The 12,689-nt window shown below is 31.4% G+C and overlaps 3 protein-coding genes across 4 annotated transcripts; 1 reads left to right on the forward strand and 2 right to left on the reverse strand.

Moving 5' to 3' along the window:
- Positions 1-152: 152 nt before the first annotated feature.
- On the reverse strand, positions 153-8,264 carry LOC113374970 (nuclear pore complex protein Nup214-like). Of its 2 annotated transcripts, none has more exons than XM_026614933.1 (25): positions 8,162-8,264; positions 7,963-8,095; positions 7,700-7,887; positions 7,453-7,622; positions 7,180-7,382; positions 6,949-7,069; positions 6,792-6,888; positions 6,623-6,722; positions 6,397-6,562; positions 6,148-6,334; positions 5,821-6,073; positions 5,574-5,749; positions 5,301-5,482; positions 5,049-5,222; positions 4,839-4,970; positions 4,521-4,765; positions 3,995-4,408; positions 3,797-3,845; positions 3,633-3,727; positions 1,244-3,073; positions 1,086-1,179; positions 765-880; positions 487-648; positions 258-381; positions 153-180 (listed from the first exon to the last, which is right to left on the reverse strand). In XM_026614933.1, the coding sequence occupies exons 1-25, from the start codon at positions 8,195-8,197 to the stop codon at positions 153-155; spliced, it is 5,475 nt and encodes a 1,824-aa protein (XP_026470718.1). In that variant the 5' UTR covers positions 8,198-8,264. The 2 variants fall into 2 exon arrangements, with proteins under 2 accessions (XP_026470718.1, XP_026470713.1); XM_026614928.1 differs by having other exon boundaries at positions 1,244-3,076.
- A 482-nt stretch (positions 8,265-8,746) lies between these two features.
- Positions 8,747-10,485, forward strand: LOC113381358 (zinc finger protein 501-like). Its single transcript, XM_026620302.1, has 5 exons — positions 8,747-8,974; positions 9,204-9,663; positions 9,776-10,019; positions 10,088-10,270; positions 10,334-10,485. Exons 1-5 carry the CDS (start codon positions 8,877-8,879, stop codon positions 10,483-10,485), a joined length of 1,137 nt encoding a protein of 378 aa, XP_026476087.1. The 5' UTR covers positions 8,747-8,876.
- A 171-nt stretch (positions 10,486-10,656) lies between these two features.
- LOC113381369 (nuclear pore complex protein Nup214-like) lies at positions 10,657-12,315 on the reverse strand. Its single transcript, XM_026620311.1, has 8 exons — positions 12,202-12,315; positions 11,971-12,091; positions 11,808-11,904; positions 11,639-11,738; positions 11,413-11,578; positions 11,164-11,350; positions 10,838-11,090; positions 10,657-10,766 (listed from the first exon to the last, which is right to left on the reverse strand). The coding sequence occupies exons 1-8, from the start codon at positions 12,290-12,292 to the stop codon at positions 10,657-10,659; spliced, it is 1,125 nt and encodes a 374-aa protein (XP_026476096.1). The 5' UTR covers positions 12,293-12,315.
- Positions 12,316-12,689: the final 374 nt, after the last annotated feature.

Consider the following 12,689-nt stretch of genomic DNA (forward strand, 5'->3'; position numbering starts at 1 on the left):
TTCTCCTTAAAATTATTTTAAGTGAAGCAGAACCTTCTTTAATAAAAAATTCGACAAAAATAATTGTAAAAGCCATATATTTCAAAAATAATCATATTTTTACAAAATACAAATCTCACATAAAATTAATTGAATAAGTTATAATTAGATAACTACCTCCAGCTGGAAAATGATGAAGACCTGAAAATTGAGTTATTTGAATGCTTGGTTTATGTTATTACATTTTATTAAAAAATAATCAAAATCATCTTTATTACCCAGAAAATGATGCAGGTTTATTTGTTTGCTGTGGAGAACCTTGTGCTAAATTTCCAAAAGATATAACATTGCTAGATGCTAAATTCTCAAAAGTAGTTGACTGATGTGTCGGTGAACTGAAAGCTAAATAATATATTAGTTAAATATCAATGGTAATAATTCTCAGAGTTTATTATATTTCAGTCTCCAGATGGGATTTTGATTTATCTAATAGGTAATTTTTCTCACCAGATGTTTGCGCTACAGGGTTAGAAAATGCATTTGTTGGGCTACCAAAAGCAGGTGCAGAACCAAAAACTGGTGCTGCTCCAAAACTAGGCGGAGAACCAAAACTAGGAGTAGCTCCAAAAGCAGGTGCTGAGCCGAAAGTGGGAGGAGACCCAAAGCCACCTAAAATATGAAAGTAGGAAAAATGTACCAAGTATATGTAAGTTAAAATAGCTTATAATTCTACATACAAAAAATTGCTAAAAAAAGTTATTTCTGCAAGTTTTAAAAGCATGTACCTGCTGGTTTATTCATAGAAAGAGGAGATCCAAATCCTCCTTGAGCTACACTCGCTCCTGCAGAATTTCCACTAAATACACCGCTCCCAAAAGAAGATGAACCTGTATTTCCAAACCTATAAACCCAAACAATCCATTATTATTTACAGTTTTATAACAAAAAGTCTTGTAAAAGTTCATTCAATTATGTATGTAACTATTAATTACATTCATACAACATTTCCCATTATAAAAAATAGGTCAAAATATTTACAAAAAGGTTTTATTTGAATTTGTAAGTTTTTGTAGGAAAACAAAATAAGAAATATTTCATCAACTTACCCAGTTGATGGTGATCCAAAACTTCCAAATGTAGATTGTGTTGTGGGAGTACTGAAAGGAGAAGTATTTTGCGAATTGCCTCCAAATATTGAACCTAGATATAAAAGAATCAATAATACAATCTGATTTAGGTCTGTTATAAATAAATGCTCTTTTACCTCCAGAAGCAGCACCGAATGTAGATTGTTGTCCAAAAATAGCAGTTGCTGGTTTTAAAGGATTTGACCCTCCAAAAATATTGCTAGTTGGTTTACTAGAGCCACCAAATATGGAACTACTTTGTTGTGCAGAACTACCAAATGAACTTTGAGAACCAAACATTGGTGTTGAAGCAACAGTTGTAGATGTTGCACCTCCAAATATTGAATTTGAAGCAGTAGTTGTAGATGTTACACCGCCAAATATTGAGTTTGAAGCAGTAGTTGTAGATGTTACACCACCAAATATTGAATTTGGAGTAGCAGTTGTTGATGATGCATTGCCAAATATGGAATTTGCTGCACCAGAAGGGCTGCTTCCAAAAACTGATGTGCCACCTCCAAAAATAGAATTAGTGTTAGTTGTTGTAGGCTGACTACTGCCAAACATTGATTTGCTCGCAGTTGTAGTGACACTGAGGCCACTACCAAACATTGAAGTTAATGAAGAAGTTGTCGTGTTTGTTAAACTCATAGCACCAAACCCAGTAGTGCTGGTATTAACAGGACTACCAAAGACTGAACTTGTAGTTGAAACAGAAGTTCCAAATGCTGAAGTAGCACCAAATACTGAACTTGCATTCACAGTGGGAGATCCAAACACTGAAGTTGTAGTTGTAGCAGGAGTTCCGAACGCTAAAGTTGCAGTTGTAGCAGGGGTTCCAAATGTTAAACTTACAGTCGTAGAAGGAGTTCCAAATGTCAAAGTTGCAGTTGTAGCAGGAACTCCAAATGCTGAAGTTGCAGTTGTAGCAGGAACTCCAAATGCTGAAGTTGCAGTCGTAGCCGGAGATCCAAATGCCGAAGTTGCAGTTGTAGCAGGAGCACCAAATGCTGAACTTGCTGAAGTAGCAGGAGCACCAAATGCTGAACTTGCTGTTGTAGCAGGTGCTACAAATGCTGAACTTGCTGTTGTAGCAGGTGCTACAAATGCTGAACTTGCTGTTGTAGCAGGAGCTCCAAATGCTGAACTTGCTGTTGTAGCAGGAGCTCCAAATGCTGAACTTGCTGTTGTAGCAGGAGCTACAAGTGATGAACTTGCTGTTGTAACTGGTGTGTCAAAAGTCAAGCTTGCTGTCGTAATAGGAACTTTAAATGCAGAACTTGCTGCCGTAACAGGAGTTCCAAATAGTGTACTCGTAGATGTAGCAGATGTTGTCCCAAGAATAGGCCCTACAGCGGTTGTATCACTACTCAAGCCAGATTTGGTAGTTAATGATGATCCAAAATTGGAATTTGTATTAGCAGAACTTAAAGTTGCACCAAGTACAGTTGCAGTTGTAGAAGTATTTCCACCGAATAAAGAGGTGGTTGATGTGGTATTTACTTTCAGAGAAGCATTTCCACCAAATATGGAAGTAGATGATGGTTTACTAAAAACAGAATTAGCTGTCGCCATAGAAGAATTTTCCTTTTCAATTGATGAGGAGGTAGTTGTAATTGAAGAATATTCTGAACTTTCAGGTCTTGATACATTTGTTGAAGCCGGCAAATTATTTATTTTGCCATCAGAAACCATATTCTTAAATATATTAATCGATGAATTTGAGTTAGCGACACTAAAAGTAGCAGCAGTAGATTTGCCAAAATCAGTACTTGCAGTAGTGGTTGTAATGCCACCTGTTATTGATCTAGAAGTATTGGTATTTTCTTCCTTGGTATTTAAATTACCAAATATTGAAGTTGATGTTGACAACCCTTGAGGGATAGTTGACTTACTTCCTCCGAATATTGATGTAGTTTTGGGCATACTATCAGTCACTTTTGCAGTAATGTTTACAGATTGAGAACCTGCTACAAAATTTTTGATTATTAATTTCAGAATGAGGAATATTGAGATAAACTTGAGCAAACTATAAACACCTCAACTGTGCTCCAAATGCTAAACTGATACCAGAAAATATATATATATATATATATATATATATATATATATATGAGTGAGTTCTTGAGGGCGATACATCAAACAAAGAAAAGCCAAAGATTTATAAAATAATCTTTATTTCCAAACGTTTCGACATTCAATTTAATGTCATCATCAGTGGATCTAAAAACAGTATGAAAATTAGCATATCTAGGTAATTATAATATATGTGGATTGGTTATAATTACCTAGATATGCTAATTTTCATACTGTTTTTAGATCCACTGATGATGACATTAAATTGAATGTCGAAACGTTTGGAAATAAAGATTATTTTATAAATCTTTGGCTTTTCTTTGTTTGATGTATCGCCCTCAAGAACTCACTCATATATTTCAACATCAAAATTAACTACTAAATCATATATATATATATATATATATATATATATAAATATAATTGAATGCAATCTACAAACTTCAATACCTTTATTACTAATCATGAAAGACGATGGTGAGCAAATTTTAAGGTCCTTTGTGAAATCATCCATTGTATTAGATCTTGTTGCTTCAAGAGTAGTGCTGCAGAAATGCATAAATACAGATATTAAGTATACTTATCATGTACAAAATACGAATTTTGTTCATTACCTTGTTATAGAATTTGTTTCCAATTCAACTGGTTTTCCATGTTTGTCACCTGAAAGTAAACAAAACTAAGTATGCAGGATTTTTCAATTCATTTAGTTTATTAGCAAAATGTAAAGCGACTTTGATCAGAGCGCCTACTGTAATAAGGGCCAATCATTTTTGTTGAACAAAACAAAAAATCACTATTTTCAATTTTACCATCTCCTGTAGATGTAAAACTAAATGATCTGCTCGCATCTTCCTCGCGCTTCTTAGAAACAACCATTGGGTTTTGGGCAGCAAATTGAAATGTAGTTGCATTATTTGACATATCACTCACTGGAGTCTTACTTATTGCATTAAAGGCTGATGCAGGTGCTCCTCCTGTCATACTAGGCTTCACGAATGATAAATTTGATGATGTTGGAGGTTTCTCGTTATTCCCAAAACTTATAACATAGGTATTATCACTTATTTTTTCAGATACTGGCAAAACTGCTGGAATATTTATTCGTTCAATATGTTGCTTAGATTGAGAGTTAGCTTTGTTTGTTTGTTTTTCCATGTAATCATTTAGTTGGGATTGAAAATCATTTGTTTTATTCAATGGCAAAGCTGGCTTCAATTTCTTATCTAAAATAAAATTAGAATTGTTCACTTTAATATGTATATATATATATATATATATATATATGCATATATAGTTAGATAGTATAGATATATATACATATGCATATATAGTTACCTTTAATATTTCGGAGTTTTTCTTTAACGACAGATGATTTGGAATGGTCGTAGTCTATTTGAACAGGCAATACTTTTTGTGTCTTGAGATTTGATAAAATATTTGATACAACATCTTTCCTCTTTGTAAATTTGTATTTTCTTGTCAACATTCTGTCCAAATGAATTTGTTGAAAATCCTGTGAATTCATATTCATAACATCAAGCATTCTGGATAGATCTGATATTTCTTCAGTTGTATTGGTTCTAAAATATGAAATTGGGAGTAATATAATTAATATAATTAAATAATTAATTTATTATGAAACTCTATATTTACCCTTGACTTGCAGGTTTTATTCGAATTTTAATCAATGCTTCATGTACAAATCGTTTTTGTTTTGCAAGGATATCGCCTTGTTTCAAAAGTGTCTGATACAAAACCTCCATACTTGGTATATGCATCTTTCCTCTAAAATAAATTATTGCGCTCAAAAATAATGAAAATAGATAGAATTCATGGATATATAATGAGATATTGGATGCTTACTTTGCTTTGCTTTTGCATTTATCCTGAAAATCGGACCATTGTTCATTAATTTGCTTATTTAATTGCAGAATTTGAGATTCTACATAATACAACAATTTTGTTATAGCTCCCAACTGACTTTTAGAAAGTGAATCCAGATCAGATGAAATTAGCATTTTTTCTATGGAATATGTGCTATAAAATAGACCATTAGTGAGTATTATCTAACATTTGTGATTTTGAATTGGATTATTCATAAATAATATTACTCACTCTTCATGTCCATAAACCTTGCATTTTGCTTCACTGGTCCAAGAATATGCAGCCATTAGGGCTTGACGAAGGCTTTGTAATTCTGCACGGAGATTCTGGGTACTTTCATTTGCTTCATTTATGAAGTTTTTCATATCATTAATCCCAGAATATAAAAACTTTGATTCAATTTCCGTCCCGCACTATAATATAAAATCAATCAATTTAAAAAATTTAATTACTATAAGTTGTCAATATAAGATAGTTAATGTATTTATAAATTATTTAATATACCTCCATGTCTATATTTCTAGAGCATAGTAAAAGGTTTTGTAACTCTTCAACAAAATAGCTGGCTTCTCCTTGAAGCAGATCAAGAAGTGCTTCATCATTTTCCTCACTGTCTTCATCCACATTTGAATTCTCCAATTCATCTGATTTCTTTTCCAGGCTGGAAACAGCATCTTGAGCTATAATAAACAAATATGTTGTGAGTAAATTACGCTTATTACAATTAAGTATCAATCAATTCTCCACATACTACTTCCTGCTGTTTGATTTATGGGTTGTAATGTTGTACATTTTTCAATTTTTAATTGATTTTGAGTTGTTGCAGTAAAATTAAAAGCATGATCATCTGTTTTTGAGCACAAAGTTTGTGTTGTTAAGCTCTGTTTTGATTCTATTGGAGGTTTCGAACCTATTGTTTTATCCATTACTAAATTTGCCTTTACAGATAATGAAGGTGCTAATTTTTCCTTATGCTCCTGATTCAAAGTATTAATAGACTTAGCCTAAAAAAATATAAATTTATTTAAAAATATAAATAATGTAGCAATCTGTATACTATCATGAATAGTTATCTTACTGGTGTGGATGTAATTGCAGGATTATTAATCATAAACGAAAAATCTTCACTGGAATGCACAGTCATATTTGGTTTTAGCTCTTGGTTGGGAACTGAGCTTGTAAACAAATTCTCATTTTTGGAAGGAGAAGTAACTGCAGTAGCTTGTGTTGCTGTTTGAGTGTTTGCGTTTGGTGTTTCTGTAGAGCTTTATGAAATAAAAGAAGAAAAATCAATGTAAATATTATGACAAATTGCTACTAATTTTACCTTTCAATGATGAATGAAGATAGACCACTGCCATCTTTTATAGGTTCAGGAGGAGAGCATATACAGGGTGCATCATTTTTTAAATTCAAGGCGTCAAAACTGATTAGGAAACCATGATCCGTAAGTAAATGTAACATTGGCATTGGTTGTAAAGTTTTATTATCACCTAAAAATGGGCTGTAATTATTATATACTTAAGAGATTTTCTAAGATAGTATCTAATCACCGATAGTAATTTGTTTAGTGCTTCCAGTATCAAGAGCATAACCGCACATGAAGGATTCATATCTTCCAACTAATGGAAGTTCTGCTCTAGCATCATCCGCCTAATAATGGAAAATATTTAAATATTGAATAATCAACAAAATATTTGAATATATGATTATCATTTTTACCAAAAACCATTGTTCCCAATTACAAACATCTTGCGCAATAATACCCGCTAATAAACCAACTTCTATACTATTCACAGAAAGTACAAATAAAAGTGACCTGAAAATTTTATAATTTATCAATGATGTGTTTATATTCTTAATTATTGTGGAATCTTACCATGATTGCTGATGTATAAAATAAATTGATTTTGGAGAGCAATTTCTTGAGCTATAACAAACTTCATCATAATTTATACTATAAATCTGTCCCGATTTTGGAGCATTTATTATAACTACATCTGTAAACAAAGTACACAAATTTAAAAAATGATGTAATATTTCCATGGGTCAAGTTATGACATGAATGTAACGTGAGCAACAATTTTATGTGAGTATATATTCTACTCACTAGGTGGATTTTTAGGATCTGAAGAATCAAGAAATGTAGCTGCAAACTGATAATTGCTCAGCCATTGAACAGAAATTATGGAGCCTTTCATATCGGATACACTGATAGTTTTTACAGGCTTCAAATCTGGTTTGAATTGGCATAATGTGCCAGATTTTGTCCCAATGACAATTTGTTTTCCCTTCGGGCTCCATGATAATGATCTTGAATTAATAAGTAAAAATTAATATTAACTATAATTTCATATATGTATGAATGAAGTATTCTTCTTACAAAGCTTGCACATCATTTTCTGTTGAATTTATTTTCAGGCCATTACCAAATTCACAGGACCACAATGTGCCATTTTCTAAAGTAGCAGCTACTACATTTGCTATACAGGGATTCCATGACATTTGTAACAAAGGGCTGGGTAGCCTTACTTCGCTAACTAATACTATTGTCTGTAAAGTTTTAGATTAATATTGCATTACAGCTTCCATTCATTGTAGGAAGTTAATGTGCAGGAAGACATCAATACCTGTTTATAATATGAAGTAACATCATAAAATTGTAATATAAAGTTTCCATTAGAAGTTAACACTATGGACAAAACTGTATGATCACAATTCACAGCAAGATAAGTTACATGCCCAGGGAGTTCTTGTTTTCGAACAGCAACATTTTTATCTTTAGGTGAGTTTTGTACCAAAGATGATAGCTGTACAACTGCGTTAAATAATAAATCAATATTTTAATAACAAAAATTATAAGTTTAGTGCTTAATTTTAAATTGTTTTGTACCTTTAACAATATTTTGACAAGCAGTGAAAATTAATCCAAACCGACTCGCAGCACATAAAAGGGAAGTGTTATTACACGGCGTTTCACATTTTTCAAAAATTTTAACTTTACTGTGTAATATAAATTTGAAATCCTGTAAAATTAATGAATTTAATATATAAACAATGAATTATTTCAAACAAATGATAATTATCAATACCTGAACTTCTTTAGGGTTTGGCGCATTTACAGACATTTTTTCAACTAATTCTATTTAATATTGTGCCAATAATAAAATATAATTATTACCCTTAATAAGTAGCATTTATACCATTTCAAAAAGATTTAAAAAATCGCACTTGACGGTAATTTGTAAATTTAAACATAACCTAGGATTAAGCACAGAGTGTCTGCTTTCTTAAAAACTAGAGACTAGACTCGGAGTCTTGCCTTGTTCACAGCCAATTCAATATTTTGGCTATTTTATAATTTTAATTTTTATTTAAATTAATCTTCTATCCATATTCTATCTATTCTTATGTCTTATCGTTCATTCAAAAAGATTTTATCACTAGCTATCGAATTTTTAATATTAAATGAATGAACTAATACTATTCAAGGTATCCAATCTCAACATAAAAATTATATACTCTATGCTTTATGTAAAGCACATTATTATATTGTCTAGGAAGCACAATAACAAGCGTGAAACGTCAATCAAACGTTAATAAAGAATTATTATAATTATAATTAATATCTGTCTCTAGTTTAATGCTTTATTTTATAAATTATGGAAGAAATAAAAGTGACAAATATATGCAGGGCATGTATGTGTACAGATGGAGCAATGAAACCGATGTTTATATCTGAAAATCTAACACCAGCCTTAGCTAATATGCTTATGTCTTGTACAAATATCCCAATTTCTGAATTAGATGGGTTGCCTGGACAAATTTGCGAAGGATGTGAAGGTTTCATTACACTCTGCTTTTTTGTTTAATCAACAATGTGAAAGATCTGATGTAGAATTGAGGTAAACACAAAATGACTTTTGTTTATATATTGTAGCATTTGAATTGTATAATTATATTTATAATTTTTTCATAATTGGGTAATTAATATTACCAATTACCATTGTTGTTTCTATCGATATAAATAGTCATGCTTATCAAAATTTATATATATTTCTAAAACTGAGATGTCTCAATTTAAATAATTGAATATTCTATAGCTCTTGATTTATGTGTGTTATTCTTTATCAGAAAAGTGTTTGGAAATACGGAGAATGTTGTAGAAGATAAACAAATCAAGGATGAGCCTATCACAGAACCTATTGATTTCGATTTACTAAAACCTAAAATCGAAATTGAAATGGATGCTGAAGAATTCTTAGAAGGTGTGGAAGCCACCGATGATTTGGAAGAAACAGAACTGGAAATTCCCCATAGGCGCAGGGGCAGAAAAAAATTAACCAATGATTTTCCTTGCGATAACTGTGGAAAAATCTTTGATAAGCTTTATCGTTTGCAAAGGCATTTAAATGTTCATAATTCAGAAGGAAAACCTTTTGAGTGCACAATATGTTATCAACGTTTTGTTAGAGAAGATTTATTGATAAGACATAGAATAAAACATTCAGAATTAATGTCTAAAAATTTCAATTCTGAAGATATAAAAGAAATATATAAGTGCTCAGAGTGTGATAGAGTATTCAGGAAGCAGGTAAATGATTTATATAGTAATAATAATTATGCAAATTGGTAATTAAAGAATTTTATGGAATAATAGATGTTAATTTTACTTATTAGTAACATTTTGGCATTTTGTTTTTTAGGAGTCTCTTTCAGCACACATGCAAAAGCACAAAAATGAAGAACCTCAGAGTTATGAATGTACCGAGTGCGAAAGAACTTTTACTAAAGCAAGCCATTTATCACGGCATATGAAAATACATGGCAATGTTAAGCCTCATAAATGTCAGTTGTGCCCAAAATCATTTGCTCTTGGTGGTCAACTAATAGATCATATGAATAAACATAATGGTATTAAGCCACATGTTTGCCCAGAGTGTGGAAAAGGTTGAAAAAGCAAATACTTATTATAAAACTTTTTTATGGCATTATTGAAAATTTTTTGTTTGTTACAGGTTTTCAGCAATCTTGTACTTTAAAAGATCATTTACGAACGCACAGTGGGGAGGCGCCATTCCTATGCTCTGAATGCGGTAAAGCTTTTAATAACAGCAGTAACTTACGACAACATTTAGTTCGACATTCAGGTTTAAAGCCTTTTGCATGTTCACAGTGTCCATCACGATTTGCAAGCAAAGGTAATGTCATAAAATATGAAATTTGTGTTATATGAAATATAATTCTTCAATTTATGTAATTAGGGGGCTTAACATCACACGAAGTTACACATACAGGTGCTAAACCTTATATTGTGATACATGCGGCTCAGGTTTTACAAAACCCTATAGTCTTGTTAAGCATAAACGTATTCATACAGGAGAGAAACCTTATGCATGTGAAGTATGTTCGATGAGGTAAGTCTACATTGATATATGAAATTCAAACATGATGCTCTTTTTAATAATCATTTAAAATTATTTAAATGAAAAGTATAGAAAATATATTCAAATAAAATTCATTTAATTGTCTATATTTCTAAAGTATAGTAAAAGGTCTTGTAACTCTTCAACACAATGGAAGGCTTCTAATTGAAGCAGATTAAGAATTCTTCATCAATTTCCTCACTGTCTTCATCCACATTTGAATTCTCCAATTCATCTGATTTCTTTTCCAGGCTGGAAACAGCATCTTGAGCTATAATAAACAAATATGTTGTGAGTAAATTACGCTTATTACAATTAAGTATCAATCAATTCTCCACATACTACTTCCTGCTGTTTGATTTATGGGTTGTAATGTTGTACATTTTTCAATTTTTAATTGATTTTGAGATGTTGCAGTAAAATTAAAAGCATGATCATCTGTTTTTGAGCACAAAGTTTGTGTTGTTAAGCTCTGTTTTGATTCTATTGGAGGTTTCGAACCTATTGTTTTATCCATTACTAAATTTGCCTTTACAGATAATGAAAGTGCTAATTTTTCCTTATGCTCCTGATTCAAAGTATTAATAGACTTAGCCTAAAAAATATAAATTTATTTAAAAATATAAATAATGTAGCAATCTGTATACTATCATGAATAGTTATCTTACTGGTGTGGATGTAATTGCAGGATTATTAATCATAAACGAAAAATCTTCACTGGAATGCACAGTCATATTTGGTTTTAGCTCTTGGTTGGGAACTGAGCTTGTAAACAAATTCTCATTTTTGGAAGGAGAAGTAACTGCAGTAGCTTGTGTTGCTGTTTGAGTGTTTGCGTTTGGTGTTTCTGTAGAGCTTTATGAAATAAAAGAAGAAAAATCAATGTAAATATTATGACAAATTGCTACTAATTTTACCTTTCAATGATGAATGAAGATAGACCACTGCCATCTTTTATAGGTTCAGGAGGAGAGCATATACAGGGTGCATCATTTTTTAAATTCAAGGCGTCAAAACTGATTAGGAAACCATGATCCGTAAGTAAATGTAACATTGGCATTGGTTGTAAAGTTTTATTATTACCTAAAAATGGGCTGTAATTATTATATACTTAAGAGATTTTCTGAGATAGTATCTAATCACCGATAGTAATTTGTTTAGTGCTTCCAGTATCAAGAGCATAACCGCACATGAAGGATTCATATCTTCCAACTAATGGAAGTTCTGCTCTAGCATCATCCGCCTAATAATGTAAAATATTTAAATATTGAATAATCAACAAAATATTTAAATATATGATTATCATTTTTACCAAAAACCATTGTTCCCAATTACAAACATCTTGCGCAATAATACCCGCTAATAAACCAACTTCAATACTATTCACAGAAAGTACAAACAAAAGTGACCTGAAAATTTCATGATTTATCAATGATGTGTTTATATTGAAATGCATAATTATTGTGGAACCTTACCATGATTGCTGATGTATAAAATAAATTGATTTTGGAGTGCAATTTCTTGAGCTATAACAAACTTCATCATAATTTATACTATAAATCTGTCCAGATTTTGAAGCATTTATTATAACTACATCTGTAAACAAAGTGCACAAATTTAAAAAATGATGTAATATTTCCACGGGTCAAGTTACGACATGAATGTAACGTGAGCAACAATTTTATGTGAGTATATATTCTACTCACTAGGTGGATTTTTAGGATCTGAAGAATCAAGAAATGTAGCTGCAAACTGATCATTGCTCAGCCATTGAACAGAAATTATGGAGCCTTTCATATCGGATACACTGATAGTTTTTACAGGCTTCAAATCTGGTTTGAATTGGCATAATGTGCCATTTTGTCCCAATGACAATTTGTTTTCCCTTCGGGCTCCATGATAATGATCTTGAATTAATAAGTAAAAATTAATATTAACTATAATTTCATATATGTATGAATGAAGTATTCTTCTTACAAAGCTTGCACATCATTTTCTGTTGAATTTATTTTCGGGCCATTACCAAATTCACAGGACCACAATGTGCCATTTTCTAAAGTAGCAGCTACTACATTTGCTATACAGGGATTCCATGACATTTGTAACAAAGGGCTGGGTAGCCTTACTTCGCTAACTAACACTATCGTCTGTAAAATTTTAGATTAATATTGCATTACAGCTTCCATTCACTGTA

The sequence above is a fragment of the Ctenocephalides felis genome, unplaced genomic scaffold (assembly GCF_003426905.1).
Source record: "Ctenocephalides felis isolate EL2017-DRISC unplaced genomic scaffold, ASM342690v1 CF-g0.4_SCAFFOLD_00845, whole genome shotgun sequence".
Lineage (NCBI taxonomy): Eukaryota > Metazoa > Arthropoda > Insecta > Siphonaptera > Pulicidae > Ctenocephalides > Ctenocephalides felis.